Source organism: Thamnophis elegans, chromosome 13, assembly GCF_009769535.1.
Source record: "Thamnophis elegans isolate rThaEle1 chromosome 13, rThaEle1.pri, whole genome shotgun sequence".
Classification (NCBI taxonomy): domain Eukaryota; kingdom Metazoa; phylum Chordata; class Lepidosauria; order Squamata; family Colubridae; genus Thamnophis; species Thamnophis elegans.
In genome coordinates this window covers 6,336,649-6,361,207 of record NC_045553.1, presented here as the reverse complement: position 1 = coordinate 6,361,207, position 24,559 = coordinate 6,336,649, and the positions used below count along the sequence as shown (strand labels likewise).

General features: G+C 46.2%; 1 protein-coding gene across 1 annotated transcript in view; it reads right to left on the bottom strand.

Annotated features, from left to right (window-relative positions):
• Nucleotides 1–2,398: 2,398 nt before the first annotated feature.
• The window catches only part of FBXW8 (F-box and WD repeat domain containing 8), a 65,341-nt gene continuing 43,180 nt past the window's right edge, over nt 2,399–24,559 (bottom strand). The window contains 3 exon segments of the mRNA XM_032230058.1: nt 2,399–2,554; nt 18,034–18,243; nt 19,010–19,206. Coding sequence (XP_032085949.1) covers nt 2,423–2,554; nt 18,034–18,243; nt 19,010–19,206 — 539 coding nt within the window. The 3' untranslated portion in view covers nt 2,399–2,422.

The following is a 24,559-nucleotide window of genomic DNA, read 5'->3' as shown; positions in this document are numbered from 1 at the left end:
CTTCGGGGGCTTTGGAAAATAGCTTGACCCCCTCCTCTCTGTGGCAGCCCCTCAAATATTGAAAGTCTGCAATCCTGTCTCCCCTGGTCCTTCTCTTCACTAGACTAGCCATGCCCAGTTTCTGCAACGGTTCATCGTATGTTTTAGTCTCCAGTCCCCTCAACATCCTGGTTGCTCTTCTCTGCACTTTTTCTGGTTTTGTTGGAAGCTGCAGAGGTGATTTACTGAAACTTCCTTGATATGGAATCTCTCAGGACCTTGAACAGAAGGGCTCTCCAAAAGATGGCCAATTGAAGACTGGTGGACTTCAACTCCCAGAATTCCCCAGCCATATGGCTGGGGAATTCTGGGAGTTGAAGTCCACCAGTCTTCGAACTCTGGAAATTTCAGAGCTAAGACAGCAGAAGAATCCCAATGCTCCTTCTTTCAGGCTACAGATAGTCCCTGGCTTAGGAGCAGAATTGGACTGGACGTTCTGTCGCTAAGCAAGGCGGTTGTTAAGTGAGCAGTGGTGAATTTTACGACCTTTTTAAATTTATTTTTGGCCGCAGCTGTTGAGTGAATCAGGTAAGTCCTTAAGTGAATCCGGCTGACCTTGTTTGTCCAAAGATCACAAAGGACGATCACCTGACCTCAGCTGCTTGCCAAATGTCCGAATTTTGACTATGGGGATGCTGTAATGGCCGCTAAGTGAGACCAAGTTATTGTTTTTCCAGTCCCGTTGTAACTGGACTGGTCACTAAACAAAGCAAGAGTGATTTTCCACCGTTTGGAGAGGGAAAACACTCAGAAAACTGATGTGACATCTCTAAATGAGCCACCGTGGTTCAGTGATTAGAGGGCAGTACTGCAGGCTATTTCTGCTGACTGCTGTCTGCCTGCAATTTGACAGTTCAAATCTCACCAGGCTCAAGGTTGACTCAGCCTTCCATCCTTCCGAGGTGGGTCAAATGAGGGCCCAGATGGTTGGGGGCAAAAGGATGACTCTGTAAACTGCTTAGAGAGGGCTGGATAGCATTGTGAAGCAGTATATAAGTCTAAGTGCCCTTCCTTCCTTCCTTCCTTCCCTCCCTCCCTCCCTCCTTCCCCTCCCTCCCTCCCTCCCTCCCTCCTTCCTTGGTGGTGCAATAGTTAGAATGCAGGATTGCAGGCTAATTCTGCCCACTGTCAGCAGTTCGATCCTGACTGGCACAAGGTTGACTCAGCCTTCCATCCTTCCGAGGTGGGTAAAATGAGGACCCAGATTGTTGGGGGAAAGAGGCTGACTCTGCAAACCGCTTAGAGAGGGCTGGAAAGCACTGTGAAGCGGTATATAAGTCTAAGTGCTATTTTCTATTGCTTTGCCCTTCCTTCCTTCCTTCCTTCCTTCCTTCCATCCATCTATCCATCCATCCATCCTCCATCCTCTAGTTAGAAAGCAATATTGCAAGCTAACTCTGCCGACTGCCAGCAGTTCGATTCTTACCAGCTCAAGGTTGATTCAGTCTTCCCTCCTTCAGAGATGGGTAAATTTAGGACCCAGATTGTTGGGGGCAAGAGGCTGACTCTGTAAACCGCTTAGAGAGGGCTGTAAAAGCACTGTGAAGTGGTATATGTCTAAGTGCTATTATTATCTATCTATGTCTCATCTCTCTCTTTCTCTATGTCTTTCTCTGTCTCTCTCTCTATCTCTCTGTATCTATCTATATGTATCTCGGTCTGTCTCTCTGTGTCGTCTGTCTTTCTGTCTGCTATCTATCTATCTATCCTATCTGTCATCTATCTATCATCTATCTATCTATCTATCTATCTATCTATCTATCTATCTATCTATCTATCTATCTATCTATCTATCTATCTATCAGAATGCAGTATTGCAAGCTAATTCTGCTGACTAGAGCCAAGGTGGCACAGTGGTTAGGGTGCAGTACTGAAGGCCACTACAGCTGATTGTTATCTGCAGTTCAGCGGTTCTAATCTCACCAGCTCAAGGTTAACTCAGCCTTCCATCCTTCCGAGGTGGGTGAAATGAGGACCCAGACTGTGGGGGCGATATGCTGACTCTGTAAACCGCTTAGAGAGGGCTGAAAGTCCTATGAAGCGGTATATAAGTCTAACTGCTATTGACTTGCAGGAGTTTGATTCTGACCAGCTCAAGGTTGACTCAGCCTTCCATCCTTCCGAGATGGGTAAAAGGAGGACCCAGATTGTTGGGGGTCAAGAGGCTGACTCTGTAAACCGCTTAGAGAGGGCTGGAAAGTACTGTGAAGCGGTATATAAGTCTAAGTGCTATTGCTAGTGCTAAACCAGGAAGCAAATTCTTGGAGTCACTGCCTCTGTGTCATCATCCTGCCTTTTGGCCGTGAGACGCCTGCCCCAAATTTAAACAGCCCCCCCCCCCACCATGTTAGCCCACCAAAGGCAACCCACCCTGGCTTAGATTTTACCTTCTGACTTTATTTCCAGCGACCAGCATGTGGGGGGGACTCTCCTGGAGGTTGAGGCATGTGAAGTCACCCATAGGGCCACCGAGTTGCGTTACGCACTGCCCCGTTTCCACGTTGTAGAGGAGGATCTGAAAGAAACAGCACAGAAACACGGAGGGGGTCAGCTGAGGACAATGGACAGACTCGTGATTGTCTGCAGCTTGGATTTCATACATCATCTCTTTGGCTCGGTTTTAGGTTTCTGCAATTTATCTTCTGTCTGTAGGAGCTGGAACTGGGCAGAACATTTATTTGATTAAAAAATAAAATAAAACGGCCGAGTGAATCATAAAAGAGAGAATCATCATCTCCTTTTAAAGACCCCGTAATCTCTTGCGGGGTGGAGTCTGGGCAAACTGAATGGAGCAGAGTGTTTACTGGCCGGATGCCCTTCCTGTCGCCAGAGCAGAGTTTTGTTCAGCAGATTTATTCTCAATGTGCTCAGAGAGAGAAATATCTCCCTCTACCTTGGATTGAACTCACAGCCTGCTGATTGTGAGGGGAGAGATCCACCTCAAGGGCACTGCACCACAAATTTTGGGCCCAACTGTGGTCGTAAATTGAGGACTCTCTGTAACCGATCACTGTTACAACCGTACAGCAAGGCAGGAGATGATAAGGGCTGCAAGGGTTCAGGTATGAAAATGTTTGTTAGGTAAGCTCCCTGTTAGGAGAGCGAGTACGTTCAGCAAAGCGTTGTGAGAGTTGGGTTGGAGAACACACAAACCAGCATACAGAGACACTGCAGTTTAAATATCCTTTTACTTTCATGGAAATAGAGGTATCAGAGTCCATCAAACAGTCCAAGTCATACACGGATAAGACAGTCAGTCATCAATATCTTTCAATTAAGGGATAATCCAAATAATATAGTCCAGTAATCATATAATCAGTCCGGTACTCAAAGTTTGCTAGCAGTTGCAAAACTTACAATAGCTCACGGCACTTTCTAACAGCCAGCTTCCAAAACACTCAGATCAGATCAGCCCAGTATCTAACGAACAGAGAGCTAACAGTCGTTCTGGCTCCCTCTTATGGCCGATTGAGGAAAACAGCAACCAATCACATTTTACAGTATGATTTAAAGAAACAGGTACAGCATTGTTACATGATTTATATATTGCCAACCCAACTGTTAGAATTATATTCCTAACATTTATTTCAGATTATTTATTTATGGCTTTATTAAAATGAGTCACACAGCTTTAATCCAAGGCAATGAAGCTTGGCTATTTTGAGGGATGTCCATCTGGAACAGCGATACGTTGATAAAAGCATTGGCCTTCTAATGCAATGTTTCACTGGGCAATTTCAAGACCAGTGGACTTCAACTCCCAGAATTCCTCAGCAACTGAGGCTGGGGAATTCTGGGAGTTGAAGTCCACAGGTTCTTGCCAAGGTTGAGACAGGCTATTCTACGTTGAATCCTGCATCCAATTTTGGTCACCACACTATAAAAAGATGCGGAGACTCTAGAAAGAGCGCAGAGAAGAGCAACAAAGATGATGAGGGGACTGGAGGCTAAAACATATAAAGAACGGTTGCAGGAACTGGAGATGTCTAGTTTAATAAAAAGAAGGACTAGGGGAGACATGATAGCAGTCTTCCAATATTTCAGGGGTTGCCACAAAGAAGAGGGAGTCAAGCTATTCTCCAAAGCACCTGAGGGTAGGACAAGAAGCAATGGGTGGAAACTAATCAAGGAGAGAAGCAACTTAGAACTGAGGAGGAATTTCCTGACAGCGAGAGCAATCAACCCATGGAACAGAAGTTGCCTTCAGAAGTTGTGAGAGCTTCATCACTGGAGGCTTTCAAGAAGAGACTGAAGTGCCATGTCACAAATGGTGTAGGGTCTCCTGCTTGGCAGGGGACTGGACTAGATGACCTACAAGGTCCCTTCCAATCTGTTAATGTCGCTGGAGTTAAGCTACCATCATTCCTGTTCACTGGTTGAGGTTGACTAGGCTTGGGTTAAGCCATGCGAGTTGGACAACTTTCTCAGATGCTCTTTTGAGATTCAGCCTTTTCTCAATTTCCCTTCCCTTTTGTGGACCCTGAGCTTAGCAAATAGGATCAGGTGGATTCTTTCAAAGTGGATTCACATGATCCCTAGCATTCAAAGCTAGAAAGCGGGAGACCGCGAGTTTCTAGTCCCACCTCAGCCATGAAAGCTATCTGGGTGACTTGGGGCCACTTGCCTCTCTCTACATCCAACTCACTTCACGGGGTTGCTGTTTCTGTGGGGGGAAAGAGGAGGAGGAAGGTGTATGTTGGAGATGGTTGCTGCCTTCCTCAGTGAAAATAACAAGGGGAATAGAATTCTTTATTGGCTAAGTGTGGTTGGACACTCAAGGAATTTGCTCTCAGTGGACATAAAGCAGAAATAAAACACATTCATCAAGAATCATAAAGATTCAACCCTTCGTGATCCTCATCGGTTACTAATAAGCAATCAAATCGTACTAGGAACAAATAATACAATATAAATTGTAAAGATACAAGCAACATGGTTATAGAAGTGGGGAGAGGTAGGTACTAGGAAGGATGAGAAGAAGAATAGTAATACAGTCTTAGTAAATAGTTTGACGGTGTTTATGGGGATCAGTTGTTTAGCAGAGCGATGGCATTCAAGAGAAAACTGTCCTTGTGTCTAGTTGTCTTGGTGTGCAGTGCCTTAAAGCAGTTTTGAGGGCAGAAGATGAAACAATTTACCTTTCAATAATAAAGGCGGGATATCAATCAATCAATCAATCAATCAATCAATCAATCTATCAAGGGCTCCAGACTATGCCCTTTTGCCACGGACAACAGATACCAGAGGTCAACCTTCAGAAACCCAACAACTTCCAAGCTCTCAAAAATCAAAATTTCTGGACTCCGATCCCCTCCCACCCCCGCCGTTCTGCTTTACACTGAATAATCCAACGTATCCCCAAATGCCTTAACTCGGCCTTCGCCGTGACGCTGAGTTAAAGACCCCGGAGATAAGAGAAGGGGCAGTGGGGGTGGGGAGAACACCACAACACCACCGTGGCATCCATTTCACGGGCGAATCTTCCCATGTTACAAATCCCTCGACGGCCTTCTGCTGTCTCGCCCCCTCTCCCCTCGCTCGCTCTTTTAATAAGGCTGAGTGAACGGGACTTTGTTGGGCTACGGCAGAGGGGGCTCAATTATTCATGGCTGAGATTTTCTCCGGCACTTGGCCGATGCATTAGCTCTATAAATGCCACCTCTGCGCCAGGATAAAAGTTGGTCACTGGGAACCGTTCGCCTCGGGCAGAAAGGCGGGGTGGGACGGGCAAATGGGCGCAGGGGTAAAGAATTGGATTGTTACTTTGTAAATGGTTTGTTTGTTTTGCAGCCCCGATGCAAAGATTTGGAAAACGAATGTCAGAATTCCAAGGGATGCCCTAATTAAATCATGAGCCTCCAGCCAAGCTTCAAAGGAAATCCAGTTATTTATTGGGAGCAACATGTCTGCACGCACCCAAGTGAAGCCAGTTCTGACCCCACGTAATTTATAGCCCAATTATGGCACTTGTCCCCCTCCCCTCCACAGTGTGTTATAAATCACATTTTCTAGTTTGTGGGCTGTAGAGATCACGCCCCTTCGGCTGTTGCAGGTAACCTAGTATATAGCCTTGAGAAAGGTATGTGTGGAGTGTCCTTCTGGTTGTGGCTGCCATGCTGTTCCATCAGTTTGTAACCTGAGAACTGCCTCTATAACCCCAGAAAAGCAGACATGTTGGATAATAAATCTAAGGTAAGGGTAAAGGTTCCACTCACACCTATGTGCTAGTTGTTCCCGACTCTAGGGGGTGGTTCTCATCTCCGTTTCTAAGCTGAAGAGCCAGCGCTGTCCAAAGACGTCTCCGTGGTCATGTGGCCAGCATGACTAAACACTGAAGGCGCACGGAACGTTGTTACCTTCCCTCCAAAGGTGGCTCCTATTTTTCTGCTTGCATTTTTACGTGCTTTCGAACTGCTAGGTTAGCAGAAGCTGGGACAAGTAATGGGAGCCCCCTCCGTTACGCGGCGCTAGGGATTTGACCCGCCGAACTGCCGACTTTTCTGATCAACAAGCTCAGTGTCTTAGCCACTGAGCCACCGCGTCCCTTTTTGAAAATTTGGAAAACCGACTAATGGAAGGAAGGAACAAGTGGAGGAGAGAGAGCGAAAAGACACAGTTAGGTGAAAAATGAGGAACGAGATAGAAGGAGAGAGGGAGAGAATGTGTGGATTAAAAAAAAAACAAAATGGGAGGGTAGAGAGGAAAACAGTTAATATGCATGAATAATGGATGCTTGATTTAAAAGCAGTTTGCTCCGATATGATGTAATTTTTTGACAGCCAGCCAGCCAGTCTGTCTTGCAATTCCTTGCCACAGAAAACCCAGCCTGGGGAAGGAAAAAAAACTCTGCATTTTATGCTATTCCAAAGGTGATTTTTTTTCCATGGGCAGGTGTGTATATGTGGGCTCATGCCCCCTCTCCTTTGCATTCAGGAGTGGGTTGCTTCTACATCAGGGACCCAAAAGGGGGAGGTTTTTCCTACAGACCGCAAGGGGACTGCTATCGCATGCTGCCTGCCTCCCGCGGATGGGGGCTTCGCTTGTTGGCGCGGATGGATTTCTCTCTCGGTGCCGGTCAACAGACAGGGGGTTGGGATCAGAGGTGGTATTCAGCAGGTTCCGACCAGTTCGCCCAAACCGGTAGCAGAAATCGTGGCTGGCCTCGCCCACCCACCCCAGCTCTATGGCTTTCCATTTAGACCCTTTTTTAAGCCAAAGCACATGCGCAGAAGGCTGAGCACATGTGTGGACATGGCTCATGCGCTCACATTTGCAAAACGGTAGGGAGGGTAAGTGAATACCACTCCTGTGGGGGGGGACACTTGTTCTACGTCACAGCTATTTCGTTGTGAGCTGCATCAGGATTGGGCGTGGCCAGCTTGACAGCACTCATGTTGGGGGCACCTGGGGTGGCCTGAGCACTCTTCCAGCAAAAATGGGCTCCTGAGCTCTTTTTTCAGCCGCGATGCCAGCAAAAATGGAAGCTGTAGTCCTCCCAAGCTCCGTTTTTGCTGACAGAGGCACCGCGGGCTGGTCCTTCACTATTTCCAGGGCAGCCCCGCGGGTCAGATCTAAACACTCTGTGGGCCGGATTCGGCCCCTGGGCCTTGAGTTTGACACCTCTGTTCTACATGATGCTAAACAAGAGATTTAATCATAAAGACATACCATATTTTTCAGCGTATAAGACACATCTTCCCACCCACCTAAAAGAAATGGAAATGTTGATGCATCTTATAAACTGAATACAGCCATTTTTGGCCTCCCGAAGCCCCACCCCAGCATCCCCCAAGTACCGTATTTTTCAGACTATAAGATGCACCAGTGTATAAGACGCACCAAGATTTCAAAGAATGTTTTTGTCCTCCCCGGCCCCCAGGAGCACTCTACACGCTTCAGCAGGGCTGGGGGGAGGCAAAAATGCCCCCGTTTTTGCAAAAAACAGGTTATTTTCACAAAAACGGAGGCGTTTTTGCTTTCCCCCAGCCCCCAGCAGCACTCTGCAGACTTCACCAGGGCTGGAGGAGACAAAAATGCCCGTTTTTGCAAAAATAACCTGTTTTTTGCAAAAACGGGGGCATTTTTGCCTTCCCCCAGCCCTGCTGAAGCGTGTAGAGTGCTCCTGGGGGCCAGGGAGGACAAAAACATTCTTTGAAATCTTGGTGCGTCTTATACACTGGTGCATCTTATAGTCTGAAAAATACGGTACTTGGAAGATCCCAATGAAGCCAAGGCTTCGTGAGACATCACGAATCAACAGCATCCAACCCAACTCCAAAACCCATGTTCCCCAACTCTCTTCCTCGTATCTAGCTTGGTGCACGGGGGACTGCCGATGCTTTTCCATAAAACCAGGGCCAAAGCAGCCCCTCTCCTTTTAGGCTGGGGCTAAAAGAGAGTCAAAGCCATCAGCTCAAAGGTGTTTTTTTGCCAAGCAGGGCCGGACCAGGGGTACAGAGCCGTGCCAGAGCACCTGCAGTCTCTTCTGTTTGTGCTTGTTGGGTCTGTCCTGCCAAGTGGGGAACCGAGCCAAGCCAGGCGAGGTGGGGAAGAGGCAGACGTCTGTCGGCGGCAGAACGGAGATAGCCAAATTCGTTTGAGCCCCGAAGAAAAGATGAAAGGGCGAGTTCCAACTGGCTGAAGATGGGCTAGTCACGGGGGAAGGGGCTGGGAAGAGGGGAACCTTTCTGTATCTTTTGAGTGCGGGAAACTCAGATCTAGCCTAACTTTACCGCAGTTCTTAGTAAAATAACCTTTCACTTCAATCAAATGGGAATTGAGGGTCTTTCTTTCCTGAGGGATCAGACTGGGACGCGACTGACACTGGGCATGGGGAGGATGAGAAGATGAGGGGTGCGGCCAGGGGTGGGTTTCAAAACTTTTCACTACCGGTTCTGTGAAGCAAAACCCAAGAGAATTGGTTCGGGCCAGCCTGCCATTACTACCAGCTCTGAAAGGTATGCCAGATTTTTAATACCTATTCGGCCGAACCCGACCGAACCGGTAGGAACTCACCTCTGGCTATGGCCCTGATTGTATGTCTTGAATTAAGAGGCTACTCAACGGCCAGGTGGAGATTCTGATTTTTAAGAAATAGGGTCAATCTGAACTGTGAACATTGGTGAAAATAGGACTCAAATCTGCAAATTTTGAATTTTCTTTTGGAAAGGAAATGTTTCTATGCGTTACCGATGAGTTTGGGAAACGGCGAAGAATAAAGGCTCTCAATATAAATTGGTTTCATTGTTTTGAACCCACTTTTGCAGTAGGGCAAGATCGTAATTGGGCGCCAAAGATGAAAAAAAAACCAATCTTTTAAATAAAGTGGCTAGCTTTGAGGGGTCGCTCGGTTTTTAAGCTTCTCGAAAATCAAAATTGATCACTCTTGCGGTGAGGGGGAAATTTGCATTTGGAGCAGAACGGAGACAGTCCAGCAGGGTAAATTAGCCAAATGAAAATTACTTGATGGGCTATAAAACAGCATTAATATATATCTATATCTATCTATATCTATATCTATATCATATCTATCTATCTATCTATCTATCTATCTATCATCTATCTATCTATCATCTATCTATCTATCTATCTATCTATCTATCTATCAATCATCTATCTATCTATCATCTATCTATATCTATATCTATATCATATCTATCTATCATCTATCTAACTATTATCTATCTATCTATCTATCTATCTATCTATCTATCTATCTATATCTATCTATCTATCTATCTATCTATCTATCTATCTATCTATCTATCTCATATCTATCTATCTTCATCATCTATCATGTATGTATGTATGTCTGTATGTCTGTATGTCTGTATGTATGTATGTATGTATGTATGTATGTATTTAGTGTCACAACCCCTGGTATGCCCAAATATGGGAGGAAGCCTACTGCTTCCATTTCCCTGTCTATCGGCTCGTCACAAGAGACCATCCAGACAGAAACCCAATATTTTTACTGTTGCCTTTGTTACATTTGTGTTGATCAGCCTAGCCAGGGAAATAGGTATGTATTTAGTGTCACAACCCCTGGTATGCCCAAATATGGGAGGAAGCCTATTGCTTCCATTTCTATATATATATAAAGCAAGGAGTAATTTTAGTCATGTGGAAGATTCACAGCACCCACTTAAACCTGATCCAGGGCATCTAAATGCTTTGGATAGACATATGCAGAATCCTGGGCTGGCAACATAATGCCTTTGTGTGTGTGTGAGTGTGTGTGTGTGTGAGTGTGTGTGTGTTGTGTTGTGTTTCTCATCCCACCCGGAAGAGTGCCAAAAGGTACCGATACGTCTTCTGTAACAATCTAGAGACAAATCATTGACTTCTGACCAGATTAATCCACTCGTGCAAAGTCCCTTTGTGTCTGGGGAATAATTATCATAATAGACATTAGTAATTAGTTTTTGGTGTGATGTCAGCCAGCCTGGCAATGCCAACCAGCCACTGTCCTTGTCAAACACATCTCGGCTGTCTGGGCTCTTTCTGCTCCATCTCCCTGATTAAAATAAACACTGATGCGCCGCTCGGAAGCCATCTGTCCAACGCGCACCAAAACTGGAAACCTATTCGGGAGATCGCGCGGATGCCTAAACTGGCAATTGAGAGCCCCCCCCCCGAGATCTCTTGTATTGGGGTGATTGTGTGGTTGGTTTTTCAGCTAGAACAGGGGTGCCAAACTGGGGGTCTTCCGCATTGTAGTTGTCCTCCGTGGGCTGGGGGAAAGAGACGGACGGACGCCTCCTGCAGCACTCCGCCATCCAAAAAGGGGCGCGGGGGAATGCACAATGGCCCCCCACACCGTGTTTGGCCTGGATAGCCTCCTGCAGCACCCTGCCATCCAAAAAGGGGCATGGGGGGCCACAGGAGCCCCCCCAAAATGCCCTGATGCCAAAATGGGGCGCAGGGAGGCTGCGCAAGGCCCCCCCCTGCCCCATTTTGTCCTGCAGAGGCATCGCGGGGCAGATCTAAGCGCCCCATGGGCCGTATTCAGCCCACAGGCCTTAAGTTTGACACCCCTGAGCTAAAACCTGGAGATTCATCCAAGATCTCAGGAGTCTCTCTCCATGACTCCAATCTTAGCAAGGAAGGGGCATGAATTCTCAAGGAAGTTACGACAGCACTGAAAAAAGTGATTTCACGACTGGTTTTTTCCACACTTATGACAGTGGTCACATGATCGAAATGTGGGTGCTTGGGAACTGACTCACGGTTTATGACCCGTTGTAGTGTCCCGTGGTTATGAGATCGCCTTCTGCGACCTTCTGGACAAGCAAAATTAATGGGGAAACCAGGTTCACTTAACAATTGGCAGCGATTCTCTTAACAAAGGTGGCAAGTAATGGTAAAGGTTCCCCTGGCACAGATGCGCTAGTCGTTCCTGACTCTAGGGGGTGGTGCTCATCTCTGTTTCAAAGGCAAAGAGCCAGCGCTGTCCGAAGACGTCTCCGAGGTCATGTGGCCGGCATGACCCACCAAAGGTGGTCCCTATTTTTCCACTTGCATTTTTTTACGCGCTTTCGAACTGCTAGGTTGGCAGAAGCTGGGACAAGTCACGGGAGCTCCCTCCGTTACGCGGCGCTGGGGATTCGAACCGCCGACCTTTCTGATTGACAAGCTCAGTGTCTTAGCCACTGAGCCACCGCGTCCCTTGTTAGCAATACTACAGTCTTTATTATGTGGCACCTCTTCATTGTATTCTCGGGAAATTCAATTGGCTCCCGACTCTGCTGTCATTTCGGAAAGCTTTAGAAATTCAGACGCCCACCTGGGCACGGTGGGGAGAGGTTAATTGAACCTGTGAGGCTGATGGCGATTTATGGATGCCTTGCGCTGTCCTCGGTTGTCATGACGTGTTTTAACGTTAATTTGTGTCGAGGTTTTTTTAAGCCCTGGGTGAGCCAGCCGTGTAATTCATTTTAATAAACCCATAAATAAACAATCTGAAATAACGTTTTCATACCTAAACCCTTGGCAGCCCTTACCATCCCCTGCCTCGCCGTAAAGTGGCAACAGCGATCGGTTACAGGTAGTCCTCAATTTACGCCCAAAATTTGAGTGGTGCAGTGGTCTAGAGGTGGAACTCCCATCTCACAATGAGGAGGCTGTGAGTTCGATTCTAGGTAGAGTCAGATATTTCTCTCTCTGGGCACGATGGGAATATATCTGCCGAACAAAACTCCGCATTGGCGACAGGGAAGAGCATCCGGCCAGTAAACATTCAGCTCCATTCAGTTGCCCAGACTCCACCCCGCGAGGGATAATGGGGTCATGAAAGGTCATTGAGTTCGGCCCAAAATTTCTGTTGCTAGGTGAGACTTTGGATTTTGCCCCATTTTATGACCTTTCTTGCCACCGTTGTTAAGGGAATCCCTGAAGTGGTTAAGTTAGCAGCACGGTTGTTAAGTGAGTTGGGTTTCCCCACTGACTTTGCTCCTCAAAAGGTTGCCAAAAGGAGATCCATGCGACCCTGGGACACGGCAACCGCCACAAATACGAGTCAGTTGCCCAGCCTCTGACTTTTGATCACCTGACTGTGGCGAATGCTTCAACGGTCGTAAGTCTGAAAAACAATCATAAGTCCCTTCTTTTTCAGTGCCCTTGTAATTTCAGTCACTAAATGAGCTGCTAGAAAGTCAAGGACTATTTGGCAAATTTTGGAAGTTTGCAAGAGTTCCAGTTCTACCCAAAAAGAAAAAAAGTGCCCTGTTTAGACACAGAAACTTGTTGGATGCAATTTTTAAACTGACTACCGTATTTTTCGGAGTATAAGATGCACCTTTTTCTCGCTCAAAAAAAGAGGGTGAAAATCTGGGCTTATATACTGAATACAGCATTTTTGGCCTCCCAAAACCCTACCCCTTAGCAAAAATGGACATGTGGAGAGTTTGGGAGGCTTGCAAAATGCTCCTGGTGGCTGGGGAGGGCAAAAAAGAGAAAAAAATGGGCCGTTTTTGTGCTGCCACCCCCCAGCCCCCAGGAGCATTCTACAAGCCTCCCAAAGCTCTGCATGCCATTTTTTTTGCAAAAAATGGGCTGTTTTTTGCTCATTTTTGCGCCCCCCCCCAGCCCCCAGGAGCATTCTACAAGCCTCCCAAACCTCTGCATGCCCTCTTTTTTTTGCAAAAAACAAGGCGTGCAGAGGGTTTGGGAAGCCTTCAGAGTGAATATATAAGGGTATGGCTAGCTGATGAGAGCTAAATAGCTTGAAATAGATCTATACTAGTCTCCCTTTATTTATTTATCAGCACAAATACTACACACACACACACACACAGATAGACAGATATAGATAGATATAGATAGATGATAGAGATAGAGAATATATATATGTGTGTGTGTGTGTGTGTGTTTTTATTTTATTTGTGCTGATAAATAAATAAAGGGAGACTAGTATAGATCTATTTCAAGCTATTTAGCTCTCATCAGCTAGCCATGATGGAGGCGGTTGGCTTCCTCCCATAATTGGGGCTTACCAGGGGTTGTAAAAATCTTGTATTTGTGCTGATAAATAACAACAAACAACAAAATGTAACAAAAAGGCAACAGTAAAAATATTGGGTTTCTGCCTGGATGGTCTCTTGTGAGTAGTGATCTTCCTCCCATATTTGGGCATACCAGGGCTTGTAAAAATCATATATATATATATATATAAAATTTACCTCTTCAAAATCATGATGCGCACCTTATAGTCCGAAAAAGATGACATTTTATTGGTCTGCCTTTATAATGCCGGTTAGGAGGCTACAGAAATAAACAAGCAAATATCTGCATTGATTCAGTTAGCCTCTGTGTTTTAAAACGTCAGGGAGCGGTGCCCATAAACTTTTAACTGCCTAGCTGTAGCCGGAAGAATGGTGTTTAAAAGAAAGCTAAGATACGAAGGGAGCTGAAGCCTGCACCTAATAAAAACCTATAGATCAGGAAGTTGTCCATTCCAATCTAATTCAGCTGCTTAATTTTTTCTGGGCTGCAAGCTTCCTCTGCTCCCATTTGCCAATTCAGCACACGGATAAAAATCCACGTGCGTTTTAATGCACCTTCGTTGCACGGCACACATTTTTAACGTGCCTTCAACGTATTGTTAGATACATTAGGGCAGCTTCGTCTTTAACAAGCGCATTTTCAGATTACGTTTCTTAACACGCGTGCGTCTTAGCGTCCATTTTTTCAACGGCATCGCACATCGGCATGTAAAGCACGCTCCAAGGGAGTATCTGTCAGCTCTGGCACTCACTCACAACGGCTCGGAGCTGCCATTCCGCTGGTGGGGAGATCTGTGACTGGGGCATTTCGGGACTTGTTTCCCTGCCGCGCCAAGAGCTTGAAGGACTTCGGATCATGCAGGGATTTTCGTACGGAACGGCACGAGCACAGGCGTGGCAATGTAAACCAGCCTAGCCTGTCACGTCATCGGAGTATATTGGATGTATTGTGTGTGTGTACTGTGTTTCCCTGAAAATAAGACAGGGTCTTATTTTCTTTCTTATTCTGATCCCCCCGAAATAAGCGCTAGGCCTTATTATTTTTGAGGTGCAAGAGGAAACGAGCATGGTCACCTTGTGGCTGCTGCTGCTGTGTTGCAATATTTTCAAGGAGGGCTTATTTTGGGGGGGGGGCTTATTTTAGCGCATGCTATTGGGCTTATTATCTGGGGAGGTCTTGTTTTTGGGGAAACAGGGTAGGAGAAGGCGGGGCAGAGGAGGGTTTAAATCAGGGATGGGTTTCAAATTTTTTAAGAACCTCTTCTGTAGCTTTGGCCTGCTTTGTGGGAGTGGCTTGCCGGCCATGTGACCAGGTGGAAGTGGCTTGCAGACCATGTGACTGTGTGGGAGTGGCTTGCTGGCCATGTGACTGGGTGGGAGTGGCTTGCCAGCCATGTGACTGGGTGGAAGTGGTTTGCTGGCCATGTGACCAGGTGGGAGTGGCCAACTTGTAAAATGTGGTGAAACTCACTTAACAACGCTCTTGCTTAGCAACCAAAATGTTGGCTCAGGAACTCTGGCATTTGAAGCATGCAAGTCTTAAAGCTCTCAAGTGACAAGACCCTTGCACCCCTAACCCTTTAGAAAAAAAAAACCCAGGGGTGTTCAAACTTGGCAGCTATAAGACTTGTGGACTTCAACTCCCAGAATCCCTCCTCTCGCTCTTCATCTTGATGATGTGCAGACGGGCGGGGGGAGGGAGGGAGGGAGCTGGAACCAGTTCTAAACGGCACTGTAGATTTGTGGAACGTCTTCTATAGAAGAGGTTAGAACTGGCGGGAACCCAGCCCTGGTTTAAATGGTGGAGGGAAGTAGGGAATTACATGCTTGACTTTAATTTACTTGTGTTTTGCGCCGTGGAAGTACCGGTAGAGGCTTATAAAGATTAGTTACCACGAACTACCTGCTTAAGTCGTCTTGCTTCGTTTTCTGTGCCTTAATGGAACCTGACATTATAGGTTTGGAAAACACGAAAGGGGTGAACCACCCGTGCCGAATAATTTTTCCATCCTGCTCTTCCTCTTAGCGTTGTTGTTTCGATCTACGTAAGCTGCCCGCAGTCGCCGAGGAGGGAGACGGGAAATTTGCATTCAAAAGTAAATAATGATACAGCCTGCGTTGTTTTGGAGGCCCTGCTGAAAGCGTTGCATAGGCCCAGGATCCAATTATTTATTAGTCCTGCTTAGGAAGGGAGAGGTTGAGGAAAAGAAATGAATTGCCGGAGGCTACGGCGGACGAGATGAAATCTCTTCCAGATATCGTACCGTGCTGATTTGACAGGGGCTGTGATTGGCATCAATTTGTGATGAGCAGTGTAGCTAACTAGAAGCACAAAGCCCACGAGCCTTAGGACAGGCAGACTGGAGAGATGTCAGGCTCCCCCTCCCCAAACCCCCAACCCATATTATCATGACCTCAGGGGTCAGCCCAAGACACTCGGGAGCAGAACAGAAAGATTCCCTCCCCTCCCTTTTTGAGATTACGGTCTACAGGTAAGTCCTTACGAGCCCAAAATTTACGTTTGCAAAAGGAGACATTTGTTAAGTGGATTCCGCCCCATTTCACCGCACAGAGTTGGAAGGGACTTTAGAGATTAACAAAGTTGGAAGGACCCTTGTAGCCCAACCCCCCTGACAAGCAGGAGGACCTTACACCATTTCTGACAGATGGCGGACAGTCTTTTCTTGAAAGGTATCCAATGATGAAGCCCCCGCAACTTCCGAAGAAAACTTGGTTCCATGGATTGATTGGTCTCACTGTCAGAAAGTTCCTCCTTATTTCCAGGTTGAATCTCTCCTTGTTCACCTTCCATCCATTGTTCCTTGTCTGGCCTTCGGGGGCTTTGGAAAATAGCTTGCCCCCCCTCCTCCCTGTGGCAGCCCCTCAAAAGTCTCCCTTGGTCTTTCTGTTCACTAGACTAACCATGCCCAGTTCCTGCAACCGTTCATAATATGTTTTAGCCTCCAGTTCTCTAATCATCCTGGTTGCTCTTTTCTGCACTCTTTCTAGAGTCTCAAAGTCTTTTTATAGTGTGGTAATCAAAACTGGGTGGGGTATTCTAGGTCTTACTAAGCTTTATAGAGTGGGCTTAGTTATCACTCCCTCCCTCCTCCAACACTATTCATTACCGGAATTCTCCTAATTCTGGACAAATGACCTGTCCAGTCTCAAAAAACCCTCCAATGAGGAGGACCCATAACTATTCCACTGCTTAACAGCTCTCAAGAGAGCTGAGGTGGGCATGGTTAGAGGCAGTACTGCTGGCTACTTCAGCTGACGGTAAGCTGCACTTTGGCGTTTAAATCTCATTGGCTCAAGGTTGACTCAGCCTTCCGTCCTTCCAAGGTGGGTAAAATGAGGACCCAGATTGTTGGGGCAAGAGGCTGACTCTGTAAACCCCTTAGAGAGGAATGTAAAAGCACTATGAAGCAGTATATAAGTCTAAGGGCTATTGCCTTCCTTCCTTCCTTCCTTCCTTCCTTCCTCCTTCCAAGGTGTGCAGTAGTTAGAAAGCAATATTGCAAGCTAACTCTGCCGACTGCCAGCAGTTCGATTCTCACCAGCTCAAGGTCGACTCAGCCTTCCCTCCTTCAGAGATGGGTCAAATGAGGACCCAGATTGTTGGGGGCAAGAGGCTGACTCTGTAAAGCGCTTAGAGAGGGCTGGAAAGCACCGTGAAGCAGTATAAGAGTCTATGTGCTACTGCTACTTTTCTTCCTTTTTTCCTTCCTTCCTTCCTTCCTTCCTTCCTTCCTTCCTTCCATCCATCCATCCATCCATCCAATCCAATCCAATCCAATCCAATCCAATCCAATCCAATCCAATCCAATCCAATCCAATCAATCCATAGTGCACAATGGTTAGAATGCAATATTGCAGCCTGACTCTGCCCACACCCATGAGTTTGATCCTGACCGGCTCAAGGTTGACTCAGCCTTCCCTCCTTCAGACAGAGGTGGGTAAAAGGAGGACCCAGATGGTTGGGGGCAATGGGCTGACTCTGTAAACCCCTTAGAGAGGGCTGTAAAAGCACTATGAAGTGGTATATAAGTCTAAGTGCTATTGCTGTTGTCCGTCCTTCCTTCCTTCCTTCCTTCCTTCCTTCCTTCCTTCCTTCCAATTGACTCAGCCTTCCATCCTTCCGAGGTGGGTTAAAGGAGGACCCACATTGTTGGGGGCAAGAGGCTGACTTTGTAAATCACTTAGAGATGGCAGGGAAGCACCATGAAGTGGTATATAAGTCTAAGTGCTATTGCTATTGTCCTTCCTTCCTTCCTTCCTTCCTGTTGACTCAGCCTTCCCTCCTTCCGAGGTGGGTAAAAGGAGGACCCAGATTGTTGGGGGCAAGAGGCTGACTCTGTAAACCACTTAGAGAGGGCTGTAAAAACACCATGAAGTGGTATATAAGTCTAAATGCTAAGTGCTAATCAATCCATACGCACCATAAAGAAGCCAAGATCAAACGTTTCATGGCATTAAAGACCTGAGGTACCTTGTTGGTCTCGTTGATCAGCCAGCCTTGGCCCCTGACTCCGAATGCCGCCTCCTTGGCCGAGACGTCCAGGCATGTGACCGGCTGGCCATAGACACAATGCAGGACTTTAGCTGGCCCTCCTTCTTTCAAGAAGTAGATGGCGTCCTCCGCCGCTACTACGGCAGCTGGGCAGCCTGAGGTTTGAGGCATAAGACGGAGCAAGCTAACCTGCAAAAAGTTAATCGATTGAAGAGAGGGTTGAGCCTCAAATAACTTTGCCCATCAACAGTTCTTCTACTGATCCTTTCTTTCTTTTTCATTTTGAGCTGCGTCCCCGCTCCTGTTCTGACCGAGGCTTCCCAAAAGCATGAAGCAAACTCCTCGTCCCGACAAAAACCTCTTTTATTAAATTATTGCGAATTCTGCTCATTCCCATCCAGCAAAGTCTTTCGAGGGAGGATTTATGGTCACAGACCTTATCTGGCTTCGAGAGCTGACAGGCCGATATCTGCAAAACTTGGCAAGGAGTCTCAAAGAGTCATGAGCCAACGAAGCAAACTAATGGTCTCCTGCAAACTCCACTCCCCTTTCGCTCCTCTTTTATGTCCTCTGGGAGGGGCCATTCACCGTCCGCCTATAGCCTTACTCCCAAGTCGGCCCCTGTTCTTTAGCTGTTCCCTTCTCCTGGCAGCTCTGCACATGCTCACACTGGGAACAGGCTCCAGCTGTTCCTCTGCCTCACTCTGAACTGGCATACGGCCCTGGCCCCCTCTCTGCTTCCGACACACAGTCCTTATCAGAGCCTCCCCCAGACTCCAGGACTGGCCCAGGTTTCTCTCCAACTGCCTCACTGTCCGAATCTGCTGCCAGCTCTACTGGCGGGCCAACAGCTCCATCATCCAATGCACAGCGCATTGATCTTCAGTCATTGGTCAAAGGTGGTGTAATCTGACACATTTAAAGGGCTTTTCCTGTGGATAAGAAAGAGACTCACCCATTTCTGAATCTCAAACTCAGCCAGGGTTCCCCAGTATCCTTTGTCGTTGGCACTTTCTACTTTGACCTGGAACCCGGATGCGGTCGCTACGGTGGCTCCCTCAGTCGAAAGGGCCATGGCTTGAATCTTCTGGTTGTGCTGGTATCGGTGGATTGGCTCAGAACCGACCAACAGGCTCCACACTTTAACTGACCCTGCATGCCAAAAAGAGAACAATTGTGAAAATAGATATCAACCTATCTCTCCCTGTAGGATATAATGCTGGTTATTATTTCCCAATGTTAGGTTAAGGTAAAGGTAAAGGTTCCCCTCACACATATGCCCTAGTCATTCCTGACTTTAGGGGGCGGTGCTCATCTCCGTTTCAAAGCCGAGGAGCCAGTGCTGTCCGAAGATGTCTCCGTGGTCATGTGGCCGGCAGGACTCAACGCCGAAGGCTTGCGGAACGCTCTTCCCTTCCCACCAAAGGTGGCCCCTATTTTTCTACTTGCATTTTTACGTGCTTTCGAACTGCTAGGTTGGCAGAAGCTGAGACAAGTAACAGGAGCTCACTCCATTATGCAGCGCTAGGGATTTGAACTGCCAAACTGCCAACCTTTTCCATCAGTGGAAGAAAGGGGGCAGGAAATGAGTGTCTCCATTCCTTCCCATATGAAGGCTTTAAAATGTTGCAGCTTTTGTTTATTATGCCAGATTCTACTCAATGACAATAATATTTTTTTACATTTTTGCTAGGCAGGAGTGATTCTAGTCTCCAGAATGACACCTCTCTGCTGGAAGGGAAGAAACTTTTTTTCAATGTTTCAAATTGGTCTCCACAAGATAAATTCCTTGTGTGTCCAATCACACTTGGCCCATAAAGAATTCTATCTTCTATCTAATCTTAAACAATTCCCTATTGCTTATTTGTACCCTAGGACAATCACTAAATGTTGTGCCTTATGATTCTTGAAGAATGCACCTTGTATTTTAGGTAGACTGAGAGCTCATGCACCGAAGACAAATTCCTTGTGTGTCCAATCACACTTGGCCAATAAAGAATTCTATTCTATATTCTATTCTATTTTATTTTGCTCTATTTATTCTATCCTATCCTATTATATTATATTTTTTATATTTATTTTATTTATATTATTCATATTTATTTAATTTATATTATTTATATTTATATTTATTTATATTTATATTATTCATATTTATTTATATTTATATTATTTATATTATATTTATTTATTTCTATTTATATATTTATATTGATCGTTTCCTGGTTGCTTATTTTCAATCTATGACTATCATTAAGTGTTGTATCTTATGATTCGTAATGAATGTATCTTTTCTTTTATGTACACTGAGAGCCTATGTACCAGAGAAAAATTCCTTGTGTGTCCAATCACACTTGGCCAATAAAGAATCCTATCCTATCCTATCTTATCCGTTTGCTTATCAGGCTGCTCTCCGTGGTCCTGAAAGTCACTTACTTGCCAGCCCTACAAGGACAAAAATCACCCACAAGATATAGTTCGGAGATATACTGGTTCACACCCTAAACCTAACCCCTTTTACAACCTTCTGACAAGCAAAGTCGATGAGGAAATTCACTTAACAACCAGGTTACCAAGTTACCAACTGCAGCGATTCACTCGTGGCTATTCTAGTGAAGAGAAGGACTGGGGGAGGCATGATAGCAGTCTTCCAACATTTGAGGGGCTGCCACAGAGAGGAGGGGGTCAAGCTATTTTCCAAGGCACCCAAAGGCCAGACAAGGAATAACGGATGGAAACTGAACAAGGAGAGATTCAACCTGGAGATAAGGAGGAGTTTTCTGACAGTGAGAACAATCAACCCACGGAACAGAAGTTGCCTTCAGAGGTTGTGGGAGCTTCATCACTGGAGGCTTTCAAGAAGAGACTGGACTGCCTGGTGTAGGGTCTCCTGCTTGGCAGGGGGTTGGACTAGATGACCTACAAGGTCATCTGTGAATCTGTTAAAGATCGTAAAGTGGGACAAAACTCACTTAACAACAGAAGTTTGGGCTCCATGGTGGTCGGACGTTGAGGTGGTCTACCTGTATCAAGCCAGGGCTTTTAAATAAACTAAGTCAAACGACACGACACAGGTGGACAGAACACAGCTCCTGGGTTAGCAATACCAGTTAGACTTATATACCGCTTCATAGGGCTTTCAGCCCTCTCTAAGCGGTTTAGCATATCGCCCCCACAGTCTGGGTCCTCATTTCACCCACCTCGGAAGGATGGAAGGCTGAGTCAACCTTGAGCCGGTGAGATTGGAACCACTGAACTGCAGTTAGCAGTCAGCTGAAGTGGCCTGCAGTACTGCACCCTAACCACTGCGCCACCTCGGCTCCTTCGGGTTCACACCTGAAACGCAGGATGGGTTAAACAAGCCAGACCATAAAGTCTCCGCCTGGCTGAATACAGCGAGGTCAAAGAGTTCCTTGTCAGTTAGATTAAAGCCACATCAGGGAGTGCTGGATTGGCACCCCCGCTGGCATACAAATGCTTCTTCCATCCATTGAAAGATGGCAAAGCCAAGGAAAAGGATAATGAGATGGCATCCCAGCAAATTTAGAGGATTATTTATGTGCACTTTGGTAAAGATTATTTCCCTGCCCGCGAAGCATTTCCGCGTGGCGAAATAGCGCCAGCAATCTCAGGAGTTATTTAATGGCCCTGCCTCTAAATATTTATGCGCCTCGTCAGGGGAGCGAGCGCACAATCGTAGAAGCCATTTTTTTGGGGGGGTAGCGGGGAGTTGCGTGTGTTTTTATTAGGGAATGCATATTTAAATTAATCTATTTGCCTAAACAATTAGCCGTTTTGTGAGAGCACAGTGCCAAAATCGCAATTAGCTTCCATCAAGATGCAAAAAGGCCCGAATAAAACTGCCCCAAAGGAGTCGTCGTGCCGCCTGGAGTTGGGTTTTTCCAATTTTACTCCGAGACCTAATGGTAATGGTCTTGATTGTTTGAAAGGTAAATAACAACTAAGCTGGTTTAAAAAAAAATAAGAATGCCTATGGAACAGCAGCCGCCCGACAGGGAAGCAAATTAAGTCCTCCTACTTTTTAAACAAAAAGAAAAAAGAAAAAGAAAATGGACTTGTAAAAAGGTTAAAGCATTTTGGATAAAAATATGGTGGATTATGCAAAAATGTTCTTAAAAAAGGATAAAGTTTACCCCTCAGTTATTCCTGTTAGGTATAACTACTGATTGTACTGTTATAGAGACTAACTTGATTTTGTATTTAATAACGGCAGCAAGACTGGAAGAAGGAAGATTTGCCAACTATTCAAGAATGGATATTAAAAGTCACAAACCTAGCAGAAATGGCTAAAATATCAGCATATCTCAAGGACCATTCAGACGAGAAATACTGGAGTGGAGAAGATGGATTCACTATATTCAAAATAAATACGGGACTAAGAAATTCCAGATAGTTTATGACTGAAGAAGCGAGGAATGATATAATCTGTTTAGAGTTAGTCTAACAAAAGAGGAGTTAAAGCTCAAATGAAAGATGATACTAACTTTTTTAAAGTTTATTTTAGAACCTCTTTGTTAAAGATTTATGCCCTGTATTGGGGGGGGGTTGGGTTTGGGTGGGGAGGGTGGGGGGGGGAGGTAAATGTTTGTAAAAGCCTTTTTTTTTTTTTCAAAAAATTTCAATTAAAAAAAGAAAAGAAAAGAGCACCATGAGCCACTAAGCCAACTTTTGGAGCCCAAAACGGTTTGGGGGGGGGGGGAACCTGCATGTTGAACTTTGTTCCACAGCCACTGATTCGATTTTGAATTTTACTTGGAGACCCTTAGTCCAGCAGTCACCAATGGGTGGCCTGCAGAAAATTTATTTGCAGTTTTTATATTGCACTAAATCAGGGTCCTCAAACTGCGGCCCCTGGGATGGACACGTGCAATGAACGCTTGTGTTGCTGCAGAGAGTCTCCCCCTTTGGGGTCTTTTTGTGCGGGTCGGAGGGGGGTAGAAATTCCGACTTGGAGTCTGCTTTGGCCTCCTGGTGGGGGGCTTTGGGCGAAGGCTGGAGGGAAGAGCCGCTGGTGGGGAAGAGCCGGAGGGCCTCGTTGCAGTGGGACTGCATCACGTCTGGAACTGGCTGACCATCTCAGCCTGCTGAGCCTTCAGGTGCCGGCACCTGGCCTTGCACTCCCTCAGGTCTTCCCTCTGCTTGGAAAGCCTATGCTGGTAGTCCTCAGTGAGGTGCTTCTGCTGAGCCTCCTTCTTGGCCAGATCCAATTGGAACTGAGCTGTTTTGCCAACTCTTTCTCCTGGGGGCTGCTTACTCCAACAACTGTTTCCTGTTGGGGGCCCTAAGGAGCCTGGGTGGGCAGGCGAGGAGTGTCTGGGAGGGGAGGGGCGAGGTGCCCCTCGACGTGAGTGACATTGAGTTGACCACACCCACCCAGTCACATGACCACCTAGCCACACCCACCTAGGCGGTCATTAGACAGATCATATTAGTGGTCCGTGGGATTTAATATTATGAATTTAGTGGTCCCTGAGGTCCGAAAGGTTGGGGATCCCTGCAGCCTTTAAAATTCAGTGACCACATTTGAAGTAAAACAGGACTGATTCCTTTAATAATATTTAGGAACCTTGCTTTGTAGTCCTCAATTTATGACTACAATTGGGATCAGAATTGCTGTTCCTAAATAAGGGAGTTAAGTGGGTTAGGGCTGATTTGCCATGGCTGTTAAGCAAATCCCTGTAATTGTAAGTAAATTAACATTAACAGAGGGATGCAATCAAGATCACGTCAAGTGTTAATACCACTTTATAAGGCCTTGGGAAGGCCACACTTGGAATACGGCATCCAGTTTTGGTTGCCACGATGTAGAAAAGATGTGGAGACTCTAGAAAAAGTGCAGAGAAGAGCAACAAAGAAGATTAGGGGACCGGAGGCTAAAACATAGGAAGAACGGTTGCAGGAACTGGGTATGTCTAGTTTAATGAAAAGAAGGACTAGGGGAGAAATGATAGCAGTCTTCCAATATCTCAGGGGCTGCCACAAAGAAGAGGGAGTCAAGCTATTCTCCAAGGCACCTCCAAGAAGCAATGGGTGGAAACTAATCAAGGAGGGAAGCAACTTAGAACTAAGGAGAAATTTCCTGACAGTGAGAACAATTAACCAGCGGAACAAGTTGCCCCCAGAAGTTGTGAATGCCCCAACACTGGACGTTTTTAAGAAAAGATGGACAGCCATTTGTCTGAAATGGGGCTAGACAAGATTATTGATGATTGTTACATGCAAGGGACTGCTCGCAAGTCCACTTTTGTCACTTCAAACGTAGCTAAAATATGAAACGTCTGCAAGAAAACCACCAAGCTCATAGAACAGTCCTCCTCCCTCGCCATAAACCCCACTCTCTTCTAGCATGATGATGTTACCTAGTTGAGTATGACATATGAAACGTCTGGAAGAAAACCACCCAAGCTCATAGAGCAACCAAGGGCCCCATGGCTCTACTACATTTCTTGCCAATATATGGAGAGTTCTGCGTTTTTCCAACCTA